The 27,285-nt window shown below is 39.0% G+C and overlaps 1 protein-coding gene across 3 annotated transcripts in view; it reads right to left on the bottom strand.

Moving 5' to 3' along the window:
• Positions 1 to 385: 385 nt before the first annotated feature.
• Positions 386 to 27,285, bottom strand: part of gcgra (glucagon receptor a) — a 37,791-nt gene continuing 10,891 nt past the window's right edge. Inside the window, exons 3-15 of one of the 3 annotated variants that reach the window (XM_025007860.2) lie at positions 11,066 to 11,215; positions 10,605 to 10,701; positions 9,180 to 9,287; positions 8,965 to 9,068; positions 8,742 to 8,836; positions 8,447 to 8,633; positions 7,895 to 8,054; positions 7,710 to 7,770; positions 6,660 to 6,729; positions 3,994 to 4,082; positions 3,764 to 3,908; positions 2,625 to 2,666; positions 386 to 2,544 (exon numbers count right to left, since the gene is read on the bottom strand). In XM_025007860.2, coding sequence (XP_024863628.1) covers positions 2,182 to 2,544; positions 2,625 to 2,666; positions 3,764 to 3,908; positions 3,994 to 4,082; positions 6,660 to 6,729; positions 7,710 to 7,770; positions 7,895 to 8,054; positions 8,447 to 8,633; positions 8,742 to 8,836; positions 8,965 to 9,068; positions 9,180 to 9,287; positions 10,605 to 10,701; positions 11,066 to 11,119 — 1,575 coding nt within the window. In that variant the 5' untranslated portion in view covers positions 11,120 to 11,215 and the 3' untranslated portion in view covers positions 386 to 2,181. The remainder of the gene's footprint in view (positions 2,545 to 2,624; positions 2,667 to 3,763; positions 3,909 to 3,993; positions 4,083 to 6,659; positions 6,730 to 7,709; positions 7,771 to 7,894; positions 8,055 to 8,446; positions 8,634 to 8,741; positions 8,837 to 8,964; positions 9,069 to 9,179; positions 9,288 to 10,604; positions 10,702 to 11,065; positions 11,216 to 27,285) is intronic. The other 2 variants (XM_025007861.2, XM_017425465.3) reach the window with 2 other exon arrangements.

Genomic DNA, 27,285 nt, shown 5'->3' with positions numbered 1-27,285 from the left:
TGCACAAAGAGGATATAATACATGATGAACTGTTTACACCTGAATTCAGTCACTGATCGGATCTGTTCTTCACACAGAAAACACTGTACATAACCACCTTTAGGAGAAAAGTAAAAGGAACATACTGGTTTGAAAGAATACATTCATCCAGAACTGCTTTGGTCCAGGAAGGGGAGTGACCTAAAGTTCAAATATGTATACGGTCACAAGTCATTAAAATACAGATTTCACGTTAAAAGTAGCAATATAATCATCTTTTACTGAAGTTTTTCTTTTAGACTCAATGCATACCATATTTCTGTGTTACTGCGCGAGTATGCAAGCGTTCCCTCCACTCCTCTGTGTGCTTCATGGTCCCAGCACAATTATTGGGTGGGTATACTTGTACTATTACAACCCTCAGTAGACGTTGATGGAAAATAGCTTTCACCTGCATATTTCTTTTTTTTTTTTTTCTTTACCCACTGAACAGCAGCAACTGGATGAAGCACAGCAATTATCTGACATGACAAAAATACTGCTGTTGTGCTCTAATTTGCTCTGATGAGCATCAGGACTTCATAATAAACAGCAGAACCATTTATTTTTCTGCATGTCCTATATTGGCAGGACATCCGGGAATATCATGAAGTGCTAAATTATTTAAGCTGAAGAGAGAATGATCTGTAATGACCTTTGACTTCTGTGTCGGACTGGTTTTTATCTCATCCTCTTACCTTTTGGCCTTTGATAGTAAAGCATTTTACTGTAAAACTTCCACAAATACTAAAACCGCATGCATTCATACCTCGAAAGTATACACACGCCGCACATTCACTAAAAGGCATAAAGGAATTTGACTGCAGCCCAATGAAATCATCACATACACTCAAATATATATACACAACATTTACCAATTATAAATTAACAGTGTGCAAATAGTCAAACATACAAAATCAAGTTCAGTTAGTTCTGGTCAATTTTTTTAGCTCAAAAGCCCGATTAATGCAGGTGGCTAACCTTTATTTATTCACAACCTAATGTACCTCTAACTTTATCATTTTAACACTTATTCGAGAAGTTTTGTTCTTCTTTCAGGCTGCTGTCGAGTTTTGTTCAGTGTTTATTGTGGACTCAGCACATGGCTGCATATTAAACACCGTCCACAGAGAGGCCCAGTGGTGTGCAGTCATTAGTAGAATCTGTCTGACCTTTTGGCAGCATTAGCAAAATGTTGGCGCTGATTTGACGGCACTTTATGGCACGCACTCTGAGCGGCTGATTCACCACAGCTCAGTAAATCGGCACGTCAGCACTGTAACATGACGAAAGCAGTCTGTTTCAGAGGCGCTGCAACAGGTTCGGGATTTCTGCACAAATGCATTTTCATTCTTCATGTCCATTTGTCACCACGTTTAACAATCAGAACTGGAGCCCTCAGCAGCACTCATTTGACCTAAATAAATAATGCTTTTATTCAAAACATAAAGTCAAGCTTTGGTTATTTTAGCTTATTTCCATTCATAATCATACCTTGACCTAATTTCAAACTCTATATTTAAGCCAGCTGCCTATTTCCCATGAATAATAACACTGTGGTCACCTTACTGTATATGAGGTACAGATAACAGAATGGTTTTTACTCTCTTTGTACATTTTCATTAAGATCAGTAAAGACAAGGAAACAGTTTGAACATACCAGAGAAAAGTATACACTGTAAAAAAAGAAGCTTTGTTTTCTGTCTCTGTCCCCTTTTTTTAACAGTTTGTTTGGTCTTCATTCGTGTGAACAGTCCAATGTCCAGTTAACTCTCTGTACCACACAACACACATTTGTTAGACAGCAAACATTAAATCAGAGGCGTTGAGTTTATATTTGTTTCTTTTGTTGCTATTTGTGGTCTTATGTGTTGTTGTTGCAGCTTTTAATGGCTTATCTGCATCAAGACGAGTTGTTCAGTGGGCAGCGGCTTCACATGGTGTGATGTCAAACGTCTGGAGAGAAATCCACTCACAAGACTCACAGCACAGGGTTGATGCATGGCACAGTGCTGTCACAGAACTGACCGCTGCGTCCTCCTTCACTGAGATCTGCTCCCACTCAGTCAGCCCACCTCTTTACATCCAACCAAAGCTGTCAGTCAGAGCCACGGCCGAGCTCAAAGGCAGCTTCCTTCTTCAGGTTCTCGCTCCGTTTGTCATTCAAAGGTGGCTCTCCACGTTGTCTGTGCGTGCCTCGTAGCACTGCATCTTATCCGTGAGGCTGATGTCCTCCATCAGGGTGCAGTTGCTGGTTCCCTCGTTCCGCTGGGAGGTGCAGTTGCCTCCGCCCTTGCTGTGGACCAAACCGTTGTGGCAGCCGGCCACAAGCATGTGTGTCTCCTCGGGGCTGCAGACCGGGGCGGAGGATTTAGTGATGTCCGAAAGGTGAGAGAGCTGAGAGATGTGGTTCAGCAGGCTGCCCGTCTTCGTGTTGGGAGTATTGCTGTAGGTGTGGCGGTATTCCTCCTCAATGTTCCTCCCCAGTTTCCAGCGCTTCCACTTCTTCAGGATCTCAGACTGAACCTTTGGAGAGTGCAAAACAAAAGCAGTGATGATGGACAAATCTGTGGATGACAACATTCTGTGCAGCTGAGGTCACTCACTTCTTTGTTGATAAAACAGTACAAGATGGCCACCAGGAGACCCTGAGAAGAAAATCAACATTAAATTAGTCTTCACTATTATCTTAAAGCAGAGGTAATATGCAAGAAACATTTACTTTTTTAAACAGAAAATGAAAACTCAGAGTTTGTTTAGTAAATCTTGAAGTTCAAACTCAAAAAGAGGGATTTGTTTTGGTGCTTAAACCTTTTTTTAGACCAAGAAAATCACTTTTCATAAATTTTTCCTTCACATTTATGTGACTAAGAACAACAGGCCTCTTCTGCCTGCTGCACTTGTGTCATTTTTGCTAAATGTGATCTGTTTTTGTTTTTCTCCAGATTAGTTGGATGGCAGCACTGCTCCAGAATATCTGTGACAACTTTCTGAGTATGTAAAAAAAAAAATACAGAAACAAAACAAAAACAATTTGCTGCACCGTTCTGTGGATTGCAGTGAGAGTGACATTACTGAGGTGGGGTTGATCAGAGGACAGAGGACTGAGGACTGAGGACTGAGGACAGAGGGAAATGTATTCACAGGAAAGAAAGCAAGAGGAGACTGGAGCTGCAGAAACTCTCACACTGAGCTGACATAAAACAAACACACAGAGATAATATGAGTCTTCCACTTCACCACATGAGTGCAGAGGTGATAAAATGTTGATAAATGCTAAAAGCATTCTTTAACTACAAGATTAAACAGATTAAAACCTGTTTTTTCATGAAAGGCAAAGAGAAAAAATGAATCTGACAACAAAATGTGCATTAGAGTAACGGCTATGTTTTAGTAAAATGTCGCACAGCTGAACTTTTAAAAAAAATATATATATTTTTTTGCTTTAGGGATCCTCTTTGCATCATCTTCTCTCTTGCTCTGTTTGTGTGACTCATCTGTCATCTTGGTCCCCAAAGCTTAAAGGTCCCTGCCATCGTGTCACAGTGTGACACAGTTGTTAACAGTCTGTTTGAATAATTTCAGTGTTTTGATGTAATCCCTTCTGACACGGACTAAAAAAAAAAAAAACACCTCCAAGTTAGGAATCGGTGTTTTCAGATCCCAGATAACGATCACTAAGTGTAGAAATGGTTGGAGGTTTGTATGCAAAGAAACAACAGAATAATTGTTTTCATGATCCAACCTGGAAGGAGGAGAAGAAGAGGTTAATGAAGAGTTTTGTGAGGTGTAAATTAATGGTTTGCTTGGTGGACTCGTCTGTCACAAAGCTAAAGACCACCTGATGGATGCCCAGAAGAGGGATCAGGGTTAAAGTTGATTTTGCCAACCTGAGAACAAAAAAGAGAAAGAAGTTGCAAGAAAGAAAGAACAAGAAATGTCTGCATAAGAATGCTATCCGAGATGAAAACTCACCTAAATTTATAATCCGTATATCTCATTTGATGCGCTCGAAGTTTTGAGACAAGAATTTTAATAATATGGATAAAGATGAGGAAGTTGATCTGCAAAAGACAGAGAGATATTTGTTAAAGTTTTACAAAAATCTTTTTTAAAGGTTCAACATTATTGTCAAGAAACATTTGCTGCTATGCTAATAAAACAAAGATGTATAAAGCTTCTTTTATTGGTCAAAGGTAGAGTTAATATTACATATTTTTCCTTGTGCAACACTTGTTTTCACATAAGATAATTACACAGACTTTTCATTCTAAAAGCTTCTTCTCCTGTTTTTTGCATTTTTTTTTACTAGATTGTGCATTTTTCTTCTTACTTGCAACCCAGTCTGATGGTTAAATGTAAAATAGCTCCAAAAGACAACACAGAATTGCTGAAAGTCACATCTGTGTTTGTTTGCTGTTTCCCAGCTTATTTGTTTACTTTCTGCCTGATGCAAAAAAATATATGCACTGAAATGACATGAGGTTGTTAGCAGTTACATACCATAAAGAGGAGTATTTTTTTGTTTTGTTCGTGGCGGTGATCTGAACTGAGCAGATCTCAGATGTGTTTTACTGAAACTGTGCTGGAGTGCTGCCATCTTCGGCAGAGGAACTGGATTTTTCCAGAAGCCATGAAGTTACTTAATATCCCCTATTCACATTCCAACGCCCCATCATCTGATAAAAGGATTTAGTTTTGATTAAATGCTTTTTGTCTGTGGGACTCTGTCTGTAATTGTGTTGTACTATCTACCGTTAAGAAATAATAACTCATTTTTATCCGAAATCTTGAATTTTGAGATTTACGTGATCTGAAAACAACACTACACAACATCCTACCAAGGAAATATTATTAACTATGTGGAGAAAAAGAAGACTTTACAAAAGCAAATCTAAATGACTTCTTTTAAGATGCAAAATGAACAAAAGCATCAAGAATTAAAAAGTCCAAAATGGACTTTAACTCCAGCTTCAGATGATTCAAACTTTGTTCAGCCTTTAATAAAATGATAGGAAGCCAAGAAAGAACCTAAAGAAAGCTTGAAAAGGTTCATGACCTAAAGCAAACGATGTGATCTTTAAAACTGACAGAGGCAGAGGAACATCACGAAGACGCGTGGCGCCCAGACGCACCGGGACTCTCAAGTTTATTGATGATGTGACAGAAAGCAAGAAGCAGCTGCTTGAAATCTGCAGCGTTCAGGAGTAAACTTTCTGCTCGCATCCAGTCAGATGCAGCAAAACTGATGGGATAGTGCTTCACGGCACACACAGACAATGACCCAAAACATACAGCCCTAAGAGTTTCTCAGGACAAAGCAGTGGAAAAACTCTACAGTGGTTTGGAAAAAACATGATGAATCCAAATCAGCTCGAGATGCAAAAGCGAAGACTTGAAGATCCACAAAGAAAAACAACAAAAGCATAAAAGAGGCACGTTTTCCATAATGACTTTAGGCTTTAGACTTCTGTCAGTTATTACATTATTTTAAAGTAAATATTTAATATGAGCCTTTAGTTTGTGGTTATGACAACCCTGAAATAGAATGTTCACATATCAAAGAGTGAATCTTAAACAGTAAATCTTAAAATTAAAACAGAGAGTCTTCAGTTTTCCCTCATATTTAATACAAAATGACTACTGATTGACTACTTTTAGTGATCATCTTAATAAACAAAAGGTCAACTCCTTATGAAATTAACCCCCTTTCTATTTTAATCTGCATCTATTAAAAGTATGAATAGTAGAAAAGCATTCTCACACCAGCTGGCTGGCATTTCAAGAAACAGCAGGCATTCTTCTAATGAAAATCCTTCATGATGTAACCTTTATGGTTTTAATTTTTCAGGGCTTAAGTTAAAGAAAATGTGCCAGACCTAATTAGGACATTTAACATTTTTTTGTTTTTTTTAATTTCACATCAGTGTCTGTTCAGCGCCGCAGTGTATGAATAAAACTGTGTAACTTCATTTAATCATTGTTTAAAACACAACCTGAGCTATGATCATGACAAATATCAGAATAAATTTATCCTAACTGTAATCTGACTGCAGGACAGATCTAGACTATTTTAGCTGCACATTTTTTTAAATAAAAGAATTACTCGTGTTTTAAACTCCTTTCTACCTTGAACAGTTGTCTGCTCAGATGTGAACTTTGAAAATGCTGGGATCCGAACAACAAGGGGAACCAAATGAGGACCAGCCCTCCTATTCCTCAAAAACAAATCAAACACAGGAATTCCTGCGGGATACCGGCCACTTAGCAGGACGATTAATGCATAGAAACTGCCAGGATGTCTGGCTTCACGTAGGAGCGACAACCAATCGGAGCTAAATACATGTTCTGAACTGAGAGAGCACATGTGAACGCTAACCCCACGTGAGTCCTGACATGCTTCCAAGACACTGGATGTGAAGCAGGACCAGCCTTTTTGCACTTTATGAATAAATGAAGCATGTTTAATACTGCATAGAGTACGATTTGGTGCAAACAAGCTTCAGTAAAGTGGAAAGATGCCAGTTGCACATGTGGAAATTTCAGGGGAATGCACTTTTTGACTGCCAAAGTTTGATCAAAACAAAAACAAAAAAAATAATAAATTCAACAAGAGAGTGACAATGAAAGGGCAGATTTACCACAACAGCAACAAGAATGGGTGCGCGGATTATCCACCAGTAATTCATGTTTATATTTTGCTCCCAACACCTGAAAAGGAAAAACATTAAAGAATATATCAGCCAGAGGACACCAGTAATATTTCCTGTACTTAACATGCCTTTAAACAAGGCTGTTTTGCTGCTGCTTCTACAAGAGAAGTCTTTTCTCTGTTAGATTGATAAGAGGGGGATGTACAACGCCGCTGCAGGTTTTACATTTTTTACATAACAACTCTGGCTTAGCATTTGAGCAGTGTGGCTTTAAATACTTATAAACCGGAGGAGTGTGTAAGAAGGTTGTACAATGTTAACATAAAATATTTAGAGCAGTTTTTAGCAGCTGCTGACCATGTTTGGCAACCTGAAGAAAACAGGAATCTAATACAAACTCAACACAGCCACAAACAGCTAAACATTATAACTAAAAACTGGGAATTTACCAACAATATTTTAATTTTTGTTTTATTGTAATACTAAAGGTAGAGCAATCGGTTAATTAAGATGAAGCCATTTTTAAAAACAGGCAAATGTATGGGCAGCACAGTGATGTCAGTCTGCTTGCTGTGACAGAGGAGCCTTTAATAATAAACCAACCGTTTATATTATTCTTATAATTAAAATCGTTTAGAGTCTCTAGGTCCTAACTTAAATTAGTGCCTTGATGACATCATCATTAGTGGCCTGTAGTCTTTTAATCATCGCAGATAAGAGCTAAAGGCTGGGTAATAAAAAAACTGTTGTTTTTCTTTTCTTCTTTTTTTTTAAATCAGTCAGAATCTATTATTTTTATCATTTGTTCTGAGCCTGATGCCATTCCAAATTTTTATTATTTTAAGTATTGAAGCAATTTTTTTTCATTCATCTTTTTTTTTCTTAATTTCTAGTTTGTTCACTGTGATCTAAATGATTACTCAAAAGTTTTAATTATGATCCTGCTGCCTGATTTCTACAAAAAAAAACTGCACTGGCCGCTCAATAACTCAATACGACTTAGTAAAAAATGTTTTTATAATGAAGAGGAACACTTACATGTGATCTTCAGAAATATGTTTAGCGAAGACCCAAGGCATGAGGAATATTAAAGGTGTTCCTGAAAGAAAATATGAATTTTTTTCACACTACTGTTTTGCATTTCTCAAGCACAAAAACTAGAATATAGCACTTAATTTCTATGACTCCCCTGATTCGAAACACACAACAAAAAGCCATCTCACCCCAGCCGATGCAAAAGTAGATTTTGAAGTAGTTCCTCTCTGTGAACACTGTGATGACCAGCAGGTTGTGGAGGTAGATGCCTTCCACCAGCAGCCAGTAGCTGTTAGCCATGATGCTGTAGTGCATCATCACCACCGCGACGCGACAGCTAATTGATGTCTGTAAGAGAGCAGGAAGATGACTTTTACAAAACCCAGCAAGCAGAGAGATGTTAAGTACGTTTCAGCTGAACTTGGTCCGATCAGCACCGGAGCAGATGAGATTTCCCTCAGGCTTCAAGCCGGCAGCAGTCAGATTGTACAAAAGCAGCAACTTTGAACCCAGAAACGGCCAGCTGTGGCACAAATAAAGACAGGGATCTTCCCTTTGTGCACGACTAGCTGTTGGAGCTTTTACCCTATGGGATAACGAAATCCATTTTCTTTTAATGCTTTAGTTCCATTTTTGCACTTTAATTTTCTGAAGCACAGAACTGAGTAAAGAAGATAATACGGGACAATCTGATTGAGGATGTTTTATTAACCAGTGTAAGGATCACTGTCAATACTCACTACATTGTTGTCCAGCAGCTCCATCGGGGGTGACGCACTGGGAAATGCCTGAACCTGGTCCCTGCTGAGGTGCTGTGATGTGTGGTTGGCCTCCAGCAGAGCATCTTTGATCAGGATTGACAGGGCTCGCAGGATGAAGGAGGCAAACAGATTCATGTGGATGTTGTTCCTCATGCAGTGCAGTTTCCTGGCAAATGCAGTGCAAGATGGTTCTAAAACCTTATCTGATTTGCATATTTGCAAGATACTAAAGGTATTACAACACTTTTCAAATACCAAGCCAGGATTTGTTTACCTGAAGAATATAAGAATGCCAAGAGCCAATACCAAAGCCACCAGGGATAAGGAATAACCCACTGTGTACATGATCCGAATATGTTCCAAGTAGTGCTGCAAATTCAAACATATATATAAACAATAAAGATATTAGATCTTTTGTTCCTTCATTTAAAAAGAAATTATGTCAAAATGCAATCCTTTCGCCAAAACATGCATCTTTTTGTCCGTTTTTCACTTGCCTTTCTTACCTGACTTGGATCACGAGGATCACACTCGCTGGTATTCTTCATTGACACCCACAGCCCGCTGGCGTTACACTCCTGGTACACCATGCCGTGTTGGACTGCATGTGCGCACAACACAAGCTTTTAATGGAAAGTGCAGCCATCACGACAGCGGCGCTACTCTGCAGTAACAAACCCGGTACAGCTCTACAGACTCACACGTCTCTAACCTTTATGGTGCCATGGTAGATACCACGGGCATGCCACACTGACTGTAGTGTTGGGGAGTCCATCAGGCCAGCAGGCATAATTGTCAAATATCCTGTTGCATACAAGACCTGAGATTGAAAAAAAGAAAAACAAGAGTAAAATTAAAACTAGCATTCCTTAAAGGAATCCATATCACCTGCTGCCTTGCATGCCAAAGTTTGAAACAAACATCTCACATGATCTTTGTGCACTTGGAGTATTTGCTGGGGATGACTCTCAGCTACCAACACATCTAACTTTAGTTATAGCCATTTTGTGTTTGCTAAGGCAACTTTTTAATTTGACTGACTCCAAAAGATAATCAGTTGTAGAAGTACGCCCAATGATTACTTAATGAGAGTTTCTTTAAAATCTGCCCAGTGGTTCATGAGCTATTTTGCTAACACAACAGACAAATAAACACACAGTCGTTACAATTAGCCTGACCAGTTTGTCTCAGTTACTCTGAGTGTTTTAATAGAGTCACACATCTTTGAAGTGATCTCTGCTGGAAGTCATTGGGAATTTTCTGCACTTTCATATTGAAATCGCTGATCTTTATCTCTACTTTCCCCCATTTCATTATGCCTCTCATCAGCATTGATTGTTACAGCGCATGGGCTGCTGGATGTTCAGGTGGACAAAGCGACGGGTCCCATGTCCTCCTCAGCTGCCAGCGTGCTTTCACACTAATGGACCAGCAGGAAATGTATATGAAATCTGCAGACTCGAAGAGTTGAGAGGTGAGATTTTGCACAAAGTGTGGGAAGCAATTTTTTTTTTAAAAGACAGAGAGGACCTGCTCGCTTGTTTTATGCCAACAGTAGTGAACATGCACACAGATAATGAAACTGAAGGGCAGAATTCACCCTGTAGTTAAACAATTTCTCTATGAGGCATCACTTTTCACGTTGCACACGAGCAGCAGGACAGCGCATTGCTGCAAACATATTACTGGAAGCAATGGCAAGCCTTGTGGTTTTATCATTGTGTGAACAGGGAGCCTCTCTGTTATATGATGACCAAACTATAACTCACTTTGCTGTAACTGTCCAGCAAGATAATATTAAATACAAATCATTTTACAAATCTGTAAGACATTACGTTTAAATATCTCTTATGTGCACATATAACTTTCTCAGGAGTGCTGAATAGTTTAGGAATCATAGCCTCTTGTTCTTCTTACTTTTCAATTATATTTTAATGAAAACACAAATCTTAACTATTGAGTGCTTTGCATCAGCTTTTTTGTGCAAATGAGATGTTTTTTGTCTGTGAGAAGAAACCGGAGTACCCAGAGAAATCCCACACATACACAGGAAAAATGTGCAAACTCCACACAGGCTCCAACAACATTGCTAACAACTTCAGCTACAAAAAAATATATCCAAATATGTTCAGCTCACCGGTGCTGGGTGGATACTGACTGTTGTTATGCTCGCACTCTTCCATGTACTGTTTCCAGTCCTCCTTCAGCTTGTCCAATGTAGCAGCAGGAGACACCTGAGGAGGAGATGGTGACGCCCAGAGGACGTAATACGATAAAAATATTATAAAAACAGAATAATGCATTCTGATACAACAAGAAGGTCTGGTATTTGTGGATGTTCTGATGTTGTCTGATTATATTTTAGATGAAATATTCAGAATGAGAACCTCAGACAAGCCATTTTAGCAAACTGGCATGTACTTGTTTCAGTTCAACAGAGAAGAAGTAAACAACCATTCTTCATGGTGGGTAAAGGCCACAGACTAAGTGCAGTTCACACATCATTTGCTTGGAGGATTTTGAACTTTAGAAAAACTGTGTGCCTTCCTGCCTTCATCTGTATGTACATGTTTGTATGAGTGAGCTCTTAGGACACACCTGGATGCTGCAGGAGACAATGAGCACTGCCAGAAAGAGGAACAGCCCTGACATCCCTTATTCCTGCTGGTGGTGCTGGAGGAGGGGAGACTGCAGGATGGGGAGGGGTTTTCACCTCATAAGGGGGCTTATCTACACTCGCCACACAGCCTGAATGACACAGAGACACACAATCCATCAAGGTTCGTTGAAAACATATTAACTTGGCTCAGCTTTTAGTCACAAGATGACCAAAACAGGAAAAAGGCTGGGTCACATCTATCACAGCGCAATTATCCCAAATATAGACAGAAGGCAAACGGAGCAAGTAAAGGAAAGAGAAACGTTCAGTGCCTGTTTTAGTTGTGCCCAAACAGGCCATTGTTTCAGAAAAGACAGACCAGTCCTACTTTTATCTTCACTTGAACAAAGCAAACACATGGTTAAAGAAGGTGTGAGACTGAACGATGTAGCAAGATATTCATAGAACTCCTCCAGGATGTGCTGTTTCTTCATCAGTGATCCAGAAGCGATGCAGTCCCTCCGTTGGCTGCACTTTCACGTTAAAACCAATCAGATTTTTGGTTCAGCGTGTGTCCGTGTGTGCCAAAAGGTCACTCACCTGGCTATCGACTGCAGCGAACTCCCAGCGGATCTGACCGAAGCCGGAGAACGGAACGAAATCTGAAACGTTTCTGCAAAAAACACCTTGAGCATGGAAACATTTTTGGCTAAAACGTTTCAAATTCCATTCTGTTCCGAGTCTTGTGGCGGGTAGGAGGACGGGGCTGTGTGGCTGTGTTATGGTTACTGACGAGCAGGTATTTAGTCAAGAGATAAGACCACAGAAGATGGACAGAATGTGATCCACATGTGGTTGAGAAAGCCCACGTTCACACCCTTCAGTCTGCTTTTTAACTGAACATGTCAACAAGACTCTAAAATCTAAAACGAGCCAGGAGGTCACATTTTAAATGCACACAATGTATGTTCTACTGAAAGTATAACTTGATTACATCTGAACCAAAGAGCCGGACTTTCTAAATGACCTGTTCAGCGTAATAACCATTAGATGCACTTAGCATTAGCAGACAGACTGATTGCAGAGATTGCCTGAGGGGTCTGAGCTACTCTTGTCTGGTCTAACATCGGGTCAGGACCGGTCCAGATCAGATGGCAGCACTGACTCTTGTACATTTAACACCGTCAGACACAAGAACTGATTTCACTCTCATTTTTAAAGCAACAGCATCAGCTTTAAAACAAACAAAACAAAAATTTTGTTTTTTTTCATTTAAACGTTCAACCATTTATTTCAGGTCATAAAATCGAGTGTTTGTCAGCAGCAGCTTTCAAAAATGTTTTGTGAATCACTGAATTAATTAAAGGCCTATCATTCCTTGAAGGAATGTATATTGCCAAGTTTTAAACTAAGATCATTTTATGTTAAGAAATGATAATGTTGTAGCCTTTTTGGTCAAACCTTGAAAACAATGTTCCACACAATTTCATACAAAAGCTCGTGTTTGTGCGCACCACAGTTTATTCACAGGAGAGACTCCAAGACGCACATGAGAGAGCATCCTTTACCTTGCTGCACAAACTGTTCCACCACGTGTGACGGTGTTCTGGGGGTTTCCCTCCTTCACACTCGTCTCGCTAAAACACTCAGACTAATTTCCTCCAGCAGCTCGCTGTGCACCACTTTCTGCAACTTAGCACCGCGGAGGAACAACAATGAACCAAACTGACCCCCGCAGGAGGGGGTTACGAAAGGATGGGAAGCAGAGTGTGAGAGCCACAGACGGAGAAAGAAAATGGCTTTCTCAACCTGACCTTTGACCTCATGACTGGGTCCCATGCGGCCTTTGCAAGTATTTAATCTGTCATATGAAATGGGATCATCTTGCACAACCGATTGTGATTCAAAACAACGTGTAAAAAGTAATCTTTTAGATCACTTTGTTTCTTTCTCTTATGGACAAATCACAGCAACCTGACTGACTAAGTCTCTGCTCCAGGAAGTATCCTGTAGCTTTTTCTGCTGCCTTGACCTCAGGTGTGACGGCAGCTGAGGGTCAAACAGGCAGATGCTGAGCTGACCTCTTGGGTTGTTTGAGTGTGTTTCTTTACCCCTCTCTTCTGAACTAAATGAGTAGGCAGCTACTTGTTAACACAATGCCTGTACGGACATTAATTTTTATTTGTATATAAAACAAAACAAACAAACAAAAAATAAATCAAGCATGAGTGAATGATGCAAATGTCCCAAACTGCTCTCTGTTCAAGTGCATGTTGAATGGCTCAGTACAATAGCCACTAACAATTACTGTTGTTTTTTTGGAGAGTGCTTACCTTTAATTTGATTACACTGTCTCACAAATATCTTTACAAAAGGATAGAATGCACGGATAAATGTGGTGCAAGGACTAAAAACAAACCTCTTGGAAAAAACCACGACTGCGGAGCCCAGAAAACGTCCCTGAGCGGCAATCGATCATTCACTTTCCAAAACACGAGGCGTTAGTGAGACTTAAGGCAAAGCTTTCCTGCATCATCCATCTTTACTGGATCTGATCGAGCCTGTAAGTGTTTTCTAAATAGTGGAAAATACTTTACAGTTGTTTTAGAAAACAAAGCAGAGCTGATGATCCTAAAAGCAGAGAGCGTAGTCAGGTCAGGCTACGTTCCTGCTCCTCAAACTTTGACTGAATTATCTGATGCTAACCCTCCATGCTCATACCTCAGGGTTGTAGATGTGAAGCTGAGCGTGGCACACACACACACACACACACACACACACACACACGTATCTGATCGTAAGGTTAGGAAGAGTTCAGGACAGACGAAGGGTCGTGCTGCAACACGCTTTTCAACTTATGACTCAGAAAGTAATTATTGGATGTTCATCTATAACTGATTAACTTTGGAGTCAACTCAATTCAATATGGCCACCACAGATAATGGACATTAGCCAGCATAGAAATGGCTCTAACTCAGCCAGTTTTATAGATATTAAACTAAAACTCGGTATGTTATCAACCGAGTGCCATTCACAAGACTTACTCCGAGCACTAACAGACTTTCTGAGAGAGCACAATATTGCATGAGAATGCACATAATGTCCTTTATAATGTCCTTTGCAAAGTTTGACCACCTCAACATAAGATGAAAAACAGTGGACAATATGCATCACTTCAAGGAATGCTAATTGCTAATGGGCCTTTAATTTTGTAGGTGCTTTTAATCAGACTGAATAAGACGTGAAGATCATGTTGGCGGGGCTGATTTTCCACTTTAGAGATATTCTGATCAGGGGTTGTTGGGGATTAAATCAACTGATCGTGGAACGATTGACTCCTTCTGAGCTGCAGCTGCAAACAACAAACTACGAGCAGATTTATTGGGCCAGCAGATAATACCGTAATAAACTGGCTCCTCCAGTGTCACCCGAGCAGGATGAACATAGAACTAATTGGTAAATAGATCAAGCTTCCTTCTAAATGTCTTCTTTCTCTTTGAGCAACATTTCCGATGAAAAATCCCACAGAGAGTACACCGAGAACTGCACGAGAGGCACACTGGAGCTGACGTCTTCAGAGGGTCATTCATGGCAAAGTTACGGTTAAGATCAACAAATCCGTCCTGGCAGGAAGCTTCCTGCCCTACTTTAGTGAACCACGTAGCTTTAAATATTTAATAAAAGCAGGCCGGCTCTTTATTTATTTCATTTACAAAGACGGCACCGAGCTAAAACGCAGCAGCTGGGTTCACACACACAGAGTTCCCCCGGCAAACTGGCTCACTGAAATATCAAAAAAAATAAGCCAAGAAGCAAGAACCGCTGTGCAGAAACCAGATGGTAGATGGAGGCAACAAAACGTCCCCAGTCTGTAAATCGAATGAATACTTAAGTTTCAAAGCAGATCTGCTGTTACACTTGAGTTTTATTTAAAAGTATTTTTAAGGGACACATTTGCTCTATAGCAGAGAATCTTCCAGTAATAAATAAAAGCTAACCGGTCATAGATTTTATGAAAAGGCACAGAAATATGGGTGCGTAAAAGAAGAACAAACACTGAGCAGTCACTGTCTCCATGATTAAACATGACATGCTGTGCATTGATTAGTTAACAGTCTGTTTCTTGGGAATAGTCGATAACCTAATAAATATTCGAGGAACATCTTCTTCATGCCTGCTTTAATCTGAAAATGATGAGTGACCCGTGTTGGTCCCGACCAAAGGGTCCAGGATGGAAGCAGGTGAAGGAAACTGTTCAGTTTCTGTTTGAGAAGTTAAATAAAATCTCCCAATGAGACACAAGATGACACAAAGTAGGTTAAAAATGACCAGGAAGATGTGCAGAATGACAACAAAAACATAGAAAATGACCAGAACTTAACATAAAATAAAAGTAAATTGCGGACGATTATGTTTTTGCCTGCAGCTGTGTGTGTGTTTGTCTGTCTGGAGCCAAAATATCTTATAGATAATAACCTAAACTCTGGTGTGGTAGTAGTTTAAAAGTCTAGCATGAAATGAAAATGTCACTTGTTTAAAAAAATCTTCTTTCCAAACCAGAAACTAATATTTTTCTGATATGTGAAAATTAATTACTCTACAAATAGATAAAAATAAATAACATAAAAGCTTCACAATCAGTCAGTCTGGAAGCTTTTTATCCGACCTGATGGGTTAGTTTGATTATTCTCTAACTGCTGCACGGCACGGTGTTTAGAAAATGTGTTGAGATTTGGCTCAACTTTCACCTCACATTTACACAAACTCCACATTTTACGATTTTCTTTTTGTTTTTTGTGAAAAAGCTCTTGTGGTAGTTCCTTTTTTTTGTAACAGCTTGCTCTCATTTGAAAGTTTTTATATGAATTTGTTCTCCAGACTTGGAAGTCTAATATCTGTCTGCTAGAATCAGCTGTATATTATACAGCAGTGTTCTGTTGAAATATTACAAACTTACTTTTATATAGAGACTTGTAGTGATTTCTTAAAGTATTTTTTATTGCAGCTGGTCATGCTGTCCCATATTTATGATATATTAACATTACAGGGCTTTATTTTGTGTAGCATACAGGAACAATGAGTTACGGAGGTATTGTTAAACTGAAAAACAAATAAATTAGCTCCGTTCTGATGACAGCAGCTGTTCGGACCTCTGATCTCTTCTGTTTGTCGCTGATCGTGTCACGATCTGCAAAGCAGCTCAGACTGTGACCCATCTTTGAAGCGAGGATACGAACTGCAACCCCACGCCTGGATGCACCAAGGCCTCCTTTGTGGGCTGATTATTTGCAAATTTTTTTTGCAAGCGCTTCCTATTCAAAGGGCCTCGCGAAATGAACGTAGGCGGGAAACAATGACAAACGCTTGAGTAACACTCGAGATGCACCTGTATTGTGTGTGAGTGCGCGGATGACGCCTTCGTGTGTGTGATTTTGCGTGGGATGTGGATGCAGCTTCATAACCTCTTTTATCAGGCGTGTTGGGCCTACAAACCACGGCTGCTGGGGAGCAACACCAACCCCCACGGAGAACCTTCAGTCCTCACATCCTACATTGTTTCTGCTCAAAAAGACGCCGTGTTTTTTTGGTAGATGATCCTAACAGAGGCTGAACCCAGATGATAAACTGGGCTTGAGTGTTTTGTACAGCAGAAATCACAAACAACTCATTTGTACATTTTGTGGCAAATAGATACATGAGTATGTTTAACAACTATGAATATGGTCATACGAATGAGTCTTTATTTCTCCACTAGCCAGATTTTCACTTTTTGTGGTTCTGCATTTTACATTCATAAATATCAAAAACAGAAACTGTCAATTAACTTGAGCTGTGATTGTATTTTAATTAAGCAGGTAAGTGTATTTATAGTAACATGTTGTGGGTTAGAATAGTTTGAATCAAAGTCCTCGGCCATCGGCAGATTTAAGGGTTTTCATCCATGAGAGGAAGCAGAAAACTCAATTGCCACTCGAGTCTTGTATTTATATTTTGAGGCACGGTACTTGTGCTCAAGGGTTTCTGTGGTAAGCATCTTCATTCTTTCCTACATTACAGAGAAACCTGTACATTTGCAGCGCCGCATACTGTATGTGAGAACGTTACCTTATACTCAGTCTGTATGTACGTACAAAGATTGTTCACTTACTGAGTCAACTTGCATAAAAATATTGGTAATTGTTTTAGACCAGTTGCCCTTCCTGATGTAACGTGGGCTCAAACCTTCAACCTCGGGATTATAAGAGCAAACGCTGACCACCGGGCAACCGCTGCCCCACTGAGCAGCACTTGAGGTAGGAGTTGTAATACATGATGGGACGTTTCATGTCACTAAACTAAAGCAAAAAACATAAAAATGACTTGTGCATCATTATTGCTAAATTCAGTTAAGTGAAGCATTAAAATTGAGGCCAATGCAGTTCATGACCTGAACAAATCCAGCCTCCAAGATCCAGTCAAGAGCTGTGGGCGCAGCTGGGCAGGAAATGCCAACCAGCGAGCGAAGTCAGCACATAGAGCAGAAAACTAGCAAAGCATTTCAAAAAGGTATCTCTCAGGAACAAATGGGTGTTATCGCAGTAATAATTCATTCTGTGACATTCACATCAGTCAAATTTAGATTTGGTATAAACAAGCAACAAAATCACCTGTCAGCACTTGGAAGTCAGTGTGACAAGCCAAACACGCACTTTCTCTGCTGTCTGGGAACAGAAAACAGTTCTTTACTGCAACATTTACTAAAAGCATTATCTCTGACAAAGCTAGATTGTGAGACGATTCAGTCTGTTCTGTTAAAAGCTTTTTATTTGAATGAATGAAAAAAACCATTGACCGTGTTCCAACAGAGGAGTGATTCTCTGATAACACAAATCTTAAGATTGGAAGAAAAACAGGAGCATCTTTTTGTCTTTGGCGAAGTTTCCAGTTTAAGGGCGTGCTCTGATGCAGTAATACGAACCAAGACCACATGATAAAACTTTTTAATTAAGCCCCGGGAGAGCTAGATTTTAGTTTTAGAATTTGTTTTTTTTCTGTAAATAATCCAAACGCAAAATAAAAATAGTTCCTGTCAGCTGGGGGAAAAAAATGGAAAAGCCACAAAGCAGTTCTGAAAGCTTTAAAGATTCACAATCATGAGCAGGAAATCGTTTGGACAAATAACTGCCATCAATCCACCACATTAAATAGAGCGAGAACTGGTGCTTTAAAAAGTATCTCTCCCCCACCCCCAACAGGTTTCTTCTGTTTTTGCTTCCAAAAACTCCACTTTTGTCTCCTCAGTCCTTAGATTATTCTCCCCAAAAGTCTCGGGGATCATCAAAAGCAATTAATTTTTCACTTTATTCCCTTAATTATCCTTTGAAAAGCGCTTTGTTTTTTTTTATTTAACTTTGTGTAATATTTAAATTTGTTTGATGATTCTGAAACATTTTGGTGTTACGAAAACGCAATGAGAAAAAAAATGTTTAAGAAGGTAACTACTTTTTCTCTGCATTGTAAATCAGCCAACAAATAACAAATACAAAAGAAAAACACAAAGCGACAAGTGAAAGATACAAAAAGGCACGCAGTGAAGACATAAAATAGTTTATTTTGACTCAATTTAGTGCACCCCCAACAAAAAGACCCTTTTTCATCTTAGCCTTTGTTCTGTTAAAATGTTTATGGGATAACTTGCTGAAATATGAAAGCATCCAGCCTGCTTTACCTTGTTCCCACGGAGCACTGCTGGATGTTAGGCTCTTATGGACGCAGCCAGGCAGTGTTTACGCTCCGTAATCCCCTGAGCTCCGCTGCGCTGCTCTGTCACTCCGCCATCAGGCTGGACTCTGTCACACATTGAAGGAGTCCGCGGAGGTTTATATAAGGTGGCAGAACTGCACATTTGGGACCCCAAACATAGATATGCTGAATATCTTAAACCTTATTTAGCCAAGCAGAGCAGTTTAAAAAAAGAAATGCATCCATCATTAATGAAGAAGAAGCTGCCGGCCTATCCTGAGGCTGCAAAGCAGAGTTGTAACGTCTGAAGAGTCGGTGGGGAAAAGGAGGAGTTTGAAAAAAGGTTAATGTTTATGACTGAGAAAACACTACAGGATGAGGTAAACAGATGAGCAAAGATGGTATGAACTCATATGTTCAATCTAGTTGTGGGTTTTCCCTCCATAAACACACTAAACAACCCCTCCTGTGCAGGGAAATTATACTTCAGGGACATTACAGAATCCCCATAGAAGCTTTTAACAGTCTCTTACAAACTATGCTAATTGAATCACTACAGCAATCGAGAGGACAGGGCTGGCATTGTTTATGCTACAAATACCCTAAAGAAACTGAACCTACATTGAATTTAACCAACTAACAAGCAACGCCTGTACAACCTTGGGACAAATGTTTATTTTTTTTTTTGGGGAATGCTCTTTAACTCTATCAACTCATGAGCAATCCAAAACTATTTAAAAAGGAGTTATGCCCTTTCAGTCTAAGATAAATTACATTGATTAAAAAAAACTCTCAGGTCAGCAGTTATTCTTAAACAAAAACTCATCAGTATTATTCAAATTATAATTCAAGAAATGATAATACTTTCTCTTAATTTGGTGATAGAGGAGCTATGAAAAGATTAATCTGGTCGACATCTTTGTCCTGCAGCGACTGAAGCAGAGCTCTTTGCTCTCAAACAACAAAAAGGTTTAAATGTATATGCTGTCTGAGAACTTCTGTGTTCCCTCTTGTGGAAACTTCTTGGTAAAAGACATATGACTCTGGCAGGTATGCGAACAGCTACATGGATCTGGTTGTTTATGTAAGGCCCAATTCACAGTCGATCATCGGCTTGACTCATTCGCGAGGGCTGCGGGACATAAATTTATCAGTCTGTGAGACTCTTCCAGATCCAGCCACTATTAACCACATGCAGCCTATGTTTGTGTCCACTGACAACATGTGGGCAGCAATAAAACTCCCACTCAAAAGGTGGCGCCAAACACACAACAGACAAGGAGAACCATGAACCCAAGACACAAAACGTGAGTTGATTTACTGATGAGAAATTACTTAAACTTTTTTCTTCTATCTATTGTTTCCAAATAAACTTTTGACAGACCTGTGAACTGCTGCCACCTATTAGGCTGAAAGTGAACTGGAGTCCCGTGAGTCAAACGCTGCCCCAGAAATGGTATCTTTATTGGCACGTCAGCAGGGTCCCAACGGCTCGGCACACGAAGAAGTCTGGGTGGTTAAAAGTCAGCTGTGCCACTGGCTTTGTTTACACTGAATGCATACCTGCATTTCAGAATTGCATACGAATATATCTGAAAAATACTGGAGTAAAAATTTCAAACTGCACAATTTGATGTAGTTCAGGATGACATTTTTTATGTTTAATTTCATATTTTGTAGTGAGTACCTGTAACAGGCACTATATTCTGCTCATTTTATTAAGGTAATAATTGATGAGGATAAAACGATAAAATAATAGTTGTTTTTGGCCTTTAATTTTCAGGAAACAGCCGTGACTTATTACTTTACTCACACAGATTTATGCAGCTGGTTTCTTTTAAACCTTCAGGTCATTATAATGATTCATTCAGAGAGTGACGTAGTGATGTACCGTATATGTCTGTGTGTCACTTTATTCAGACCTGACTGTACCGTTATCCCAGATGGAGAAACGGCAAATCCTTTCAAGAACTGATAAGTTCACTATCTTTGTCCAAAACAGAGAGCAGCATTCCAGCCAGTTAATGATGAATTATCACCTGAAGAATAAGAATATAATCCTAAGTGATGCAGATTTTGTTGCTAAAGTAAATAAAGGCGATTTGTCTCAGTTTTGCTCGGCTCCAACAGCTCCTGCTCCTCCTTTCCTTCATGACTGTTCTACATTTTCTTACCACAACCCCCCCACCTCCCATTTGAACATTATCATTTGTAATCTGAATGAACTAAAGTCCTCTCTGGGAAAGCAAAACAGCTTATCTGCAGCTCCATCTTCTCAGACGTGCACACATTACACTCTGCCAGTCTCTCTGCTCTCAAGCACATGCGTGCACTGTAACGCCCACGTAAACACACTTGCAGCAGAATGACACGCTTACATTAGAAACCTAAACTTTAATTCAATTGCTCTGTTGTGCCCCCCAGAATTAATTACTGCTTTTCATGCTGACTCATGTTTAGTTCCATCTGATGGTTCATTTTTTTTAAATGTTTCTTTACTCTTTATGGGGTGGCATGTAAGGCAGCTGCTGTTTTCTCTTTTGAGCTGCAGAGTCACCTCGACACGCCTCAAGCATCAATTAGACTTCCTTAAAGAGCTGAAGGTTAACTTATCACAGCTGACCTCACTTATGAATGAATTAACTGCAAACAGTCCAGGCTGCAGAAACAAACTCAGTCTGATTTACACTGAAATCAAAAGTAAAATGAACAAATGCTGCCTGAATTGGGACTGAATTTTGTCAACCACTTATTTGGATGAGTGCCAGTCAGCTAATTATGTAGGAAGGACTTTATTGTTTCTGTTACATTGGAGATAAAGTTAATAGGCTATAAAAGTCGTGCTCTGCTTCTCCTCAGCGAGGGCTGACATCCTCTGTGGAGTATCAACATCTCAGTAAGTCATGAGAAAATGTGACGCAAAGCAAACAAGATCTCAAACCGTCACACAGCATCAAGCAGCAGGTTTAGAGAGAAAAGTTCAGCAGCTCTGTAGTTGTTGAGGTAATAAAGGTCAGTGTAAATAAATTTAGAGTCTGTAGATTTATTCTGTGTTCTCATAATGTATACCTGTCAGATAACACTCCACTGTACAGAACGTACCAGAAAACCCTTCAGACTCTGTGGGTCACAGCTCATCACTGGAACAAGGAGCCATGAACATATTGCTCCTGTTTACTAATATATTTTATACTTTCCTTTGGCCTTCTTGGTCTATGGAAACATTATTAATCAATAAACTGACACTAATCAGGCAGTGACAGAAAGTAAACTTCACAAACATTCCTTTCAAACCAACTAATCTACTTAATTTGTTCTCACTTCTTAGTTTGTGTCTTCAGTTAAAATAAAGAAATCCCTTTTTCTGTGGAAATGCAGCATAAATGCTGACTGCTTGATGATTTTTCTGAGTTTAGCTGATAAAGCTGAAACTGAGCTGTTAAAACCAAAAGAAACAGAACCAGCTAAAATGATCAAAAGGCTAGCTAGAAGCTAAAAGTAGCACAGGAACACAAAAATAGAGCAAGTATGCCGAAGCAGCAATGTATTTATAAGGAACTGAAATGATCTCAATGTATGGGAAATTTTTATTTTAAATCAAGGTAAATATTTTGAAAAGTATAAAAGTTACAAAAACAAGAAGTCAAAGCACCCATCTCCTAAATGAGCTGGATCATTTGATATATGAATGTCTAAAAATAGCACAAATTATGCAGAAATACTTGTATAAAAATAAATAAATCAAAAACAGGAAAGAGTAGCTTGACTCGACATTCACATAATTAAAGTCTTTTTCCATATCTGTTTTCATGTACTACACCCAAAAAATGTAAAAGAAAACAGTGATAACAATTTAAATCACTGAACAACAAGATCACGTATAACTTTTAAGCAGAGAAAAAATAGAAGTTTCACTGATCTGAATCATCTAACCTAAAACTTGTTTAAATAAATGTTGCGGCATGTTTTGATAATAAAGTAGAATAGAAATGAAAACACAAACCCTCACAAACCAAATAAATTTATCATGTTTTTTCACATGACTATGATGAAAATGATCCAAAATAACACAGGAAGTGTGAATAAAACATGTTTGAAATGATAATTTAATGTGTAAAAACCTGATCTATGCACTTAAAGTCTTTGTGATTTTCCTGTCAGTGAAGAAATTATTTAATGTAAAGTGTTTCGCTTCAAATTATCTGAATTTTTTTTTTTTTTTCTGAAAATGAAACTTTGAATGGATACCATTTCACCATGTTTTAGATCTTTAGTGGTTCACAGGCCTTCAGAGAGCATAACCTGACTCTACGGCAGCAGAACGTTAGTGTGGTGAGGATTTGATGCGTTTAGACAATAAAAACCTGACTTAAAGATGAAAGGTGGGCAAAAATATTGGCAGCTCCATGAAGACTACCTGGTGAGACGGGACCAAGCTGCAGAGCGGAGCTGTGAATCAAGTCATTCTGCTGATGGCTGAGGCAGTCGTGACAGAAAAATAAATGCCCTGAAAATAAACTGCTGTGCTCAGTTCTGCAAGCTGGTAGAGAGCACAAAAAATGACTTGGTTCAACTGAGAGGACTTTTTATCTGTCTTCTCTATGAACTCTCCATAGAAAAAAAATGGTAATCAAAACAAAGCAAAAAAATAACTTCAAAAAAAACAGTACTCCTATTTGTCATTCTTTAACAATTTGTGTCAAAAGAGTGGGACAGTATAAATGTCTTCCTAAAAATATGCACTTCTGTGAACCTACAACACAAGTAAAACCTTTTTTGGTCACAGCACCAAAAAAATGGTAGTTTAACATCTTATTATGTCTGTTGTTCTGTGATGGTGTTCACATATTGTGATTATAAGAGATAAAACCATTAAAAAGCCAAATCTGGCAACTGAACTAGACTTTTTTTTACCTAAAGTTGACGACTCATGAGACATGAGACAATTGTGATTCATGTGACAGAACATGAGTTCAAGTTCATTGAACTCATGTGTTTTGCAAGATGATCTGCAGATTATTGATCATTTTTTGCCTTTCAAAAGTGACAAAAATGCAAATTTTGTAACATTTTTAATTTAGTTCACTTCAGTTTCTTCCTATCACGTCACAGAAACAACACAAAAAGCAAATAGGCTTAATTTAGATCCAACTCAAATCAAACGATGTCAGAATCAAATCCAAATTTAATTCAACTATAACACACCTCGACACAATCAGGTTCAGCAAATTATAAAACATCAGTCTGTAAAATGTTGTATAAGGAAGCCAACAAATCGCATCTTAGATTCATTTTCCACCCTGAGAATGCATTTGGTGACAATGAAGAGAAATATCTCAATTTTGAGCAGAAAATACTATATTTTATAATATTATACTGTAAAATGCCACTGGGTCCTGACCTTATAAGAAAATGAAGATATAAACACGTTGAAGCCCTGTACTTTTTTGTTTTTATGTTTATCTAATTTAACAGTTTGAAAATGAGACAACATCGAAATTATCTGTACATCTTTATGCATGGCTGATTGAATCAGATTGTACATTTTAGATTTCTAGGAATTTTTTCTAAAGGCACTGAAATACTGGAGCGAAGTGTGGCCTTAACATCCACCCAAATCTCAACAGTATACAGAAGAAGAAGTAATTAATCTGATGAGTTAAAGGGTTTGTCCCACAAACTGCAGCTCATTAAGGAGTGTGTGCCTATGTTTTTTTTTGTTCTTATCTTTATATAACATGAGACAATAGACATGTTTCACAGAACCAACATATAAACATACGGGTGCTTCCTGTCTTCTAGCAAAAGCTCACAGCCGCCTTTTTGTGTGTGTTTGAGTGTGTGTTACATGTGCAAAGAGGTCAATGTCTCCTGTTGTGTACACAGCATGTGGAGCCCCATGTCCAGCCCCTCCCCTCGGGTCACTAACACACTGACATCAGCAGTCTCTTCGGTGACGCAGGAGGGCATGTTGATTTTCAACTGCTGCTAACAATCCCTGCCACTGAGAACCGAGGAGAAAGGCTTCATTCATGCAAAGGTAGCGCAGACAAAAACATATCGCTGGGGGACATTAGTCTGACACCGTCTCCAATATGGATCCTGCAGTTTACATCCAGAATTTATTCTGAACCATTTCCTTGTTACAAACCAAACAGCCGACGGCACAGCAAGGCTGCTGACTGCAGCAATAACTCAAGGACATTTGTCCGTCTCTTTAAAAGTCATGTTGCTCACAGCACAAAATATACCCCCTCAAACAAAAAGTTCTGCTGAAAGTTTTGGAGTAAAGTTCAGATGCACAGATGGAACATAACATATCACTTCAATTACAAAACAACACTAAAAATAGTTTAGTTGGGGTTAACATTGATTGCCTTATTTTACATTTTTAATATTTAAAACGTAGCTTTAAGACAATTAGATATGTGAGTTTGTTAAATACCATGTAATTACTTATAAAAGCCATTTATAATATTGTTCTTGCACTGAATTTTCACTTTATTGCTTTTTAAATGTGGAATTTAACCTTTCAAAGACTGGAAAAAAGTGAAGTGAGATTTATTTATATTGCACTTTTCAGCAGCAAGGCGATCCAAAAGGCATTATGTAACTTTGTACTCTGACACTATTTACTAGTTTTGGATGCCTAGTATAAAAAAATCGATTCAGGGCTCCTAAAATGTTGTTTCCATGAGCATGCAAGGTTGAAACAATAAAAATACTTTTGCGCATTCACCAAAAGCTGTTCTGGTGTGGACGGCCCCTGACTTTAACAATATTATTTTAGTTTAAGTACCACTTTATTTGCAAGTCATATGATTGTCATATTGCATTGATCTTTTAAACGATAAAGCTCCTTTATCACTGCTTGATTGTTGAAATTATGAGGCCAGTCTGACTGTGCGCCTCTCTATGTGTTGCTAAAGTTTTAGTTTTTTACTTAGAATTTCAGAAAACATCACAAATCCTTCTGGCCACTATAGTGTTTAGTTTAGGACACTTAAAATCTAAGATTTGCTCTTGTAATCTTGTTTAAACTTGCAGAATAGCTGAGGACAGTAAAGTTACTCTCAAAGTGACCTGCAGTGATCACACTCCGCTTTGTCATAACTTCTGTCACTCAGTTTGCAGGCGATAGAGTTTGCTGAGCTTTGTCTTATTTTAGTTTAGCGTACTATAAGTCTTATTTGCCAGTTTGAGCAGTAACAGTTTTAAAGGCAACAGACGCTCGTTGTTTGAGTCCAGGAGTTTTGTGATTTTGTGTCATTGCCATTGAACACACAACACCAATAATGAACACTCCTATCAGCTCAATAATTTACATAATTTAGCATATATTCCCCATAAAACGGTGCTTGTTTGTGCGACATATTGGTTTTGTATATGAAGAAAAACTCCTGTCTCTCACAGTGGTGGAATTACTCCCAAGGGCTCTGTACGCTACAGTAATTCATCCTGAATGAAACGAGTAAAAATGCATCTCGGGTCTGAATTGTGTTACTGCTTCTTCTTTTCACAGCTCATATCTTCTTGTAAATGCATCCTGGAGGAAAAAGAAAACTGAGACTTCCACTGCGGTTTGCGCACATTAACGTTGAGAGCCATCAGCCTCACGAAAACCCACAGCCCTGTTGGGTGCGAGAGCTGTAACAGATACTTTCCAGAGATCATTCACCCTGGAAGTGTTTGTGTTTACTATAACAAGTTGTTCACATGTAAAACTGAAGACGCAGTTAATGATTTCTCTATATGCCACAACTCTCTGCCTTCACTTACAATTAATTTAAAATTCTCAAAAGTAAACATTCAAAACGACAGCTGTAGTTCCTGTTTATATACGTAAAGCCTCCCCCAAAAATGAAACAGACAGAGGAGCTGAATGTAAAGATCCCTTGTTTGTGGATGGAGATAAATTGTCATGTGGATGGTGTGTGACACAAAGCCCATAGTTAATCAATGGTTGGACTGTTTCCAGCCTAGTTGCCTCTGAGATAGAGCGAGCGAGTATTGCTTGTGCTCTGTGCTGTGAAAAATGGGCTGTATTAGGGAGCAAAAGGCACCACACTTGACCCTGAACCCACATAGATTGTGAGGGAAGAGGAGTATTTTTAGAGCCTCGCCAATGAAAATTTGAGCAAACAGAAAATGGCTCAATAGTTCTGCCCCCTCCAGGGTTTCCAAAGCAGTTCAAAGAAACCTACAGCCTTTTTGTGCTCTTTGATCGTTTCACATCCCTTGCTGCTGGTATTGATTCCCCTGTATGATCAATCATTCAGCCTCTATGCTGCATGAAAATGTCTCTGTGCTGAGGAGGAACTTTCAGGTGTGTTTTCTCCGCCAACAAATGAGACATGAGCTTGACAAATCATTTAACTTCCACCTTTTAAACTTGCAGATCTGCTCCACAGCGTGACCCGTAGTGACCGGTGAAGAGCCGTACGGCCCCTGATCAGTCAACGCTGCAGCGTGTAGGTTGGTCATTAGTGGGTAATCA

The sequence above is a fragment of the Kryptolebias marmoratus genome, linkage group LG12 (assembly GCF_001649575.2).
Source record: "Kryptolebias marmoratus isolate JLee-2015 linkage group LG12, ASM164957v2, whole genome shotgun sequence".
NCBI lineage: Eukaryota > Metazoa > Chordata > Actinopteri > Cyprinodontiformes > Rivulidae > Kryptolebias > Kryptolebias marmoratus.
The sequence above is the reverse complement of the archived record's forward strand: the minus strand, read 5'-3'. Positions and strand labels throughout refer to the sequence as shown.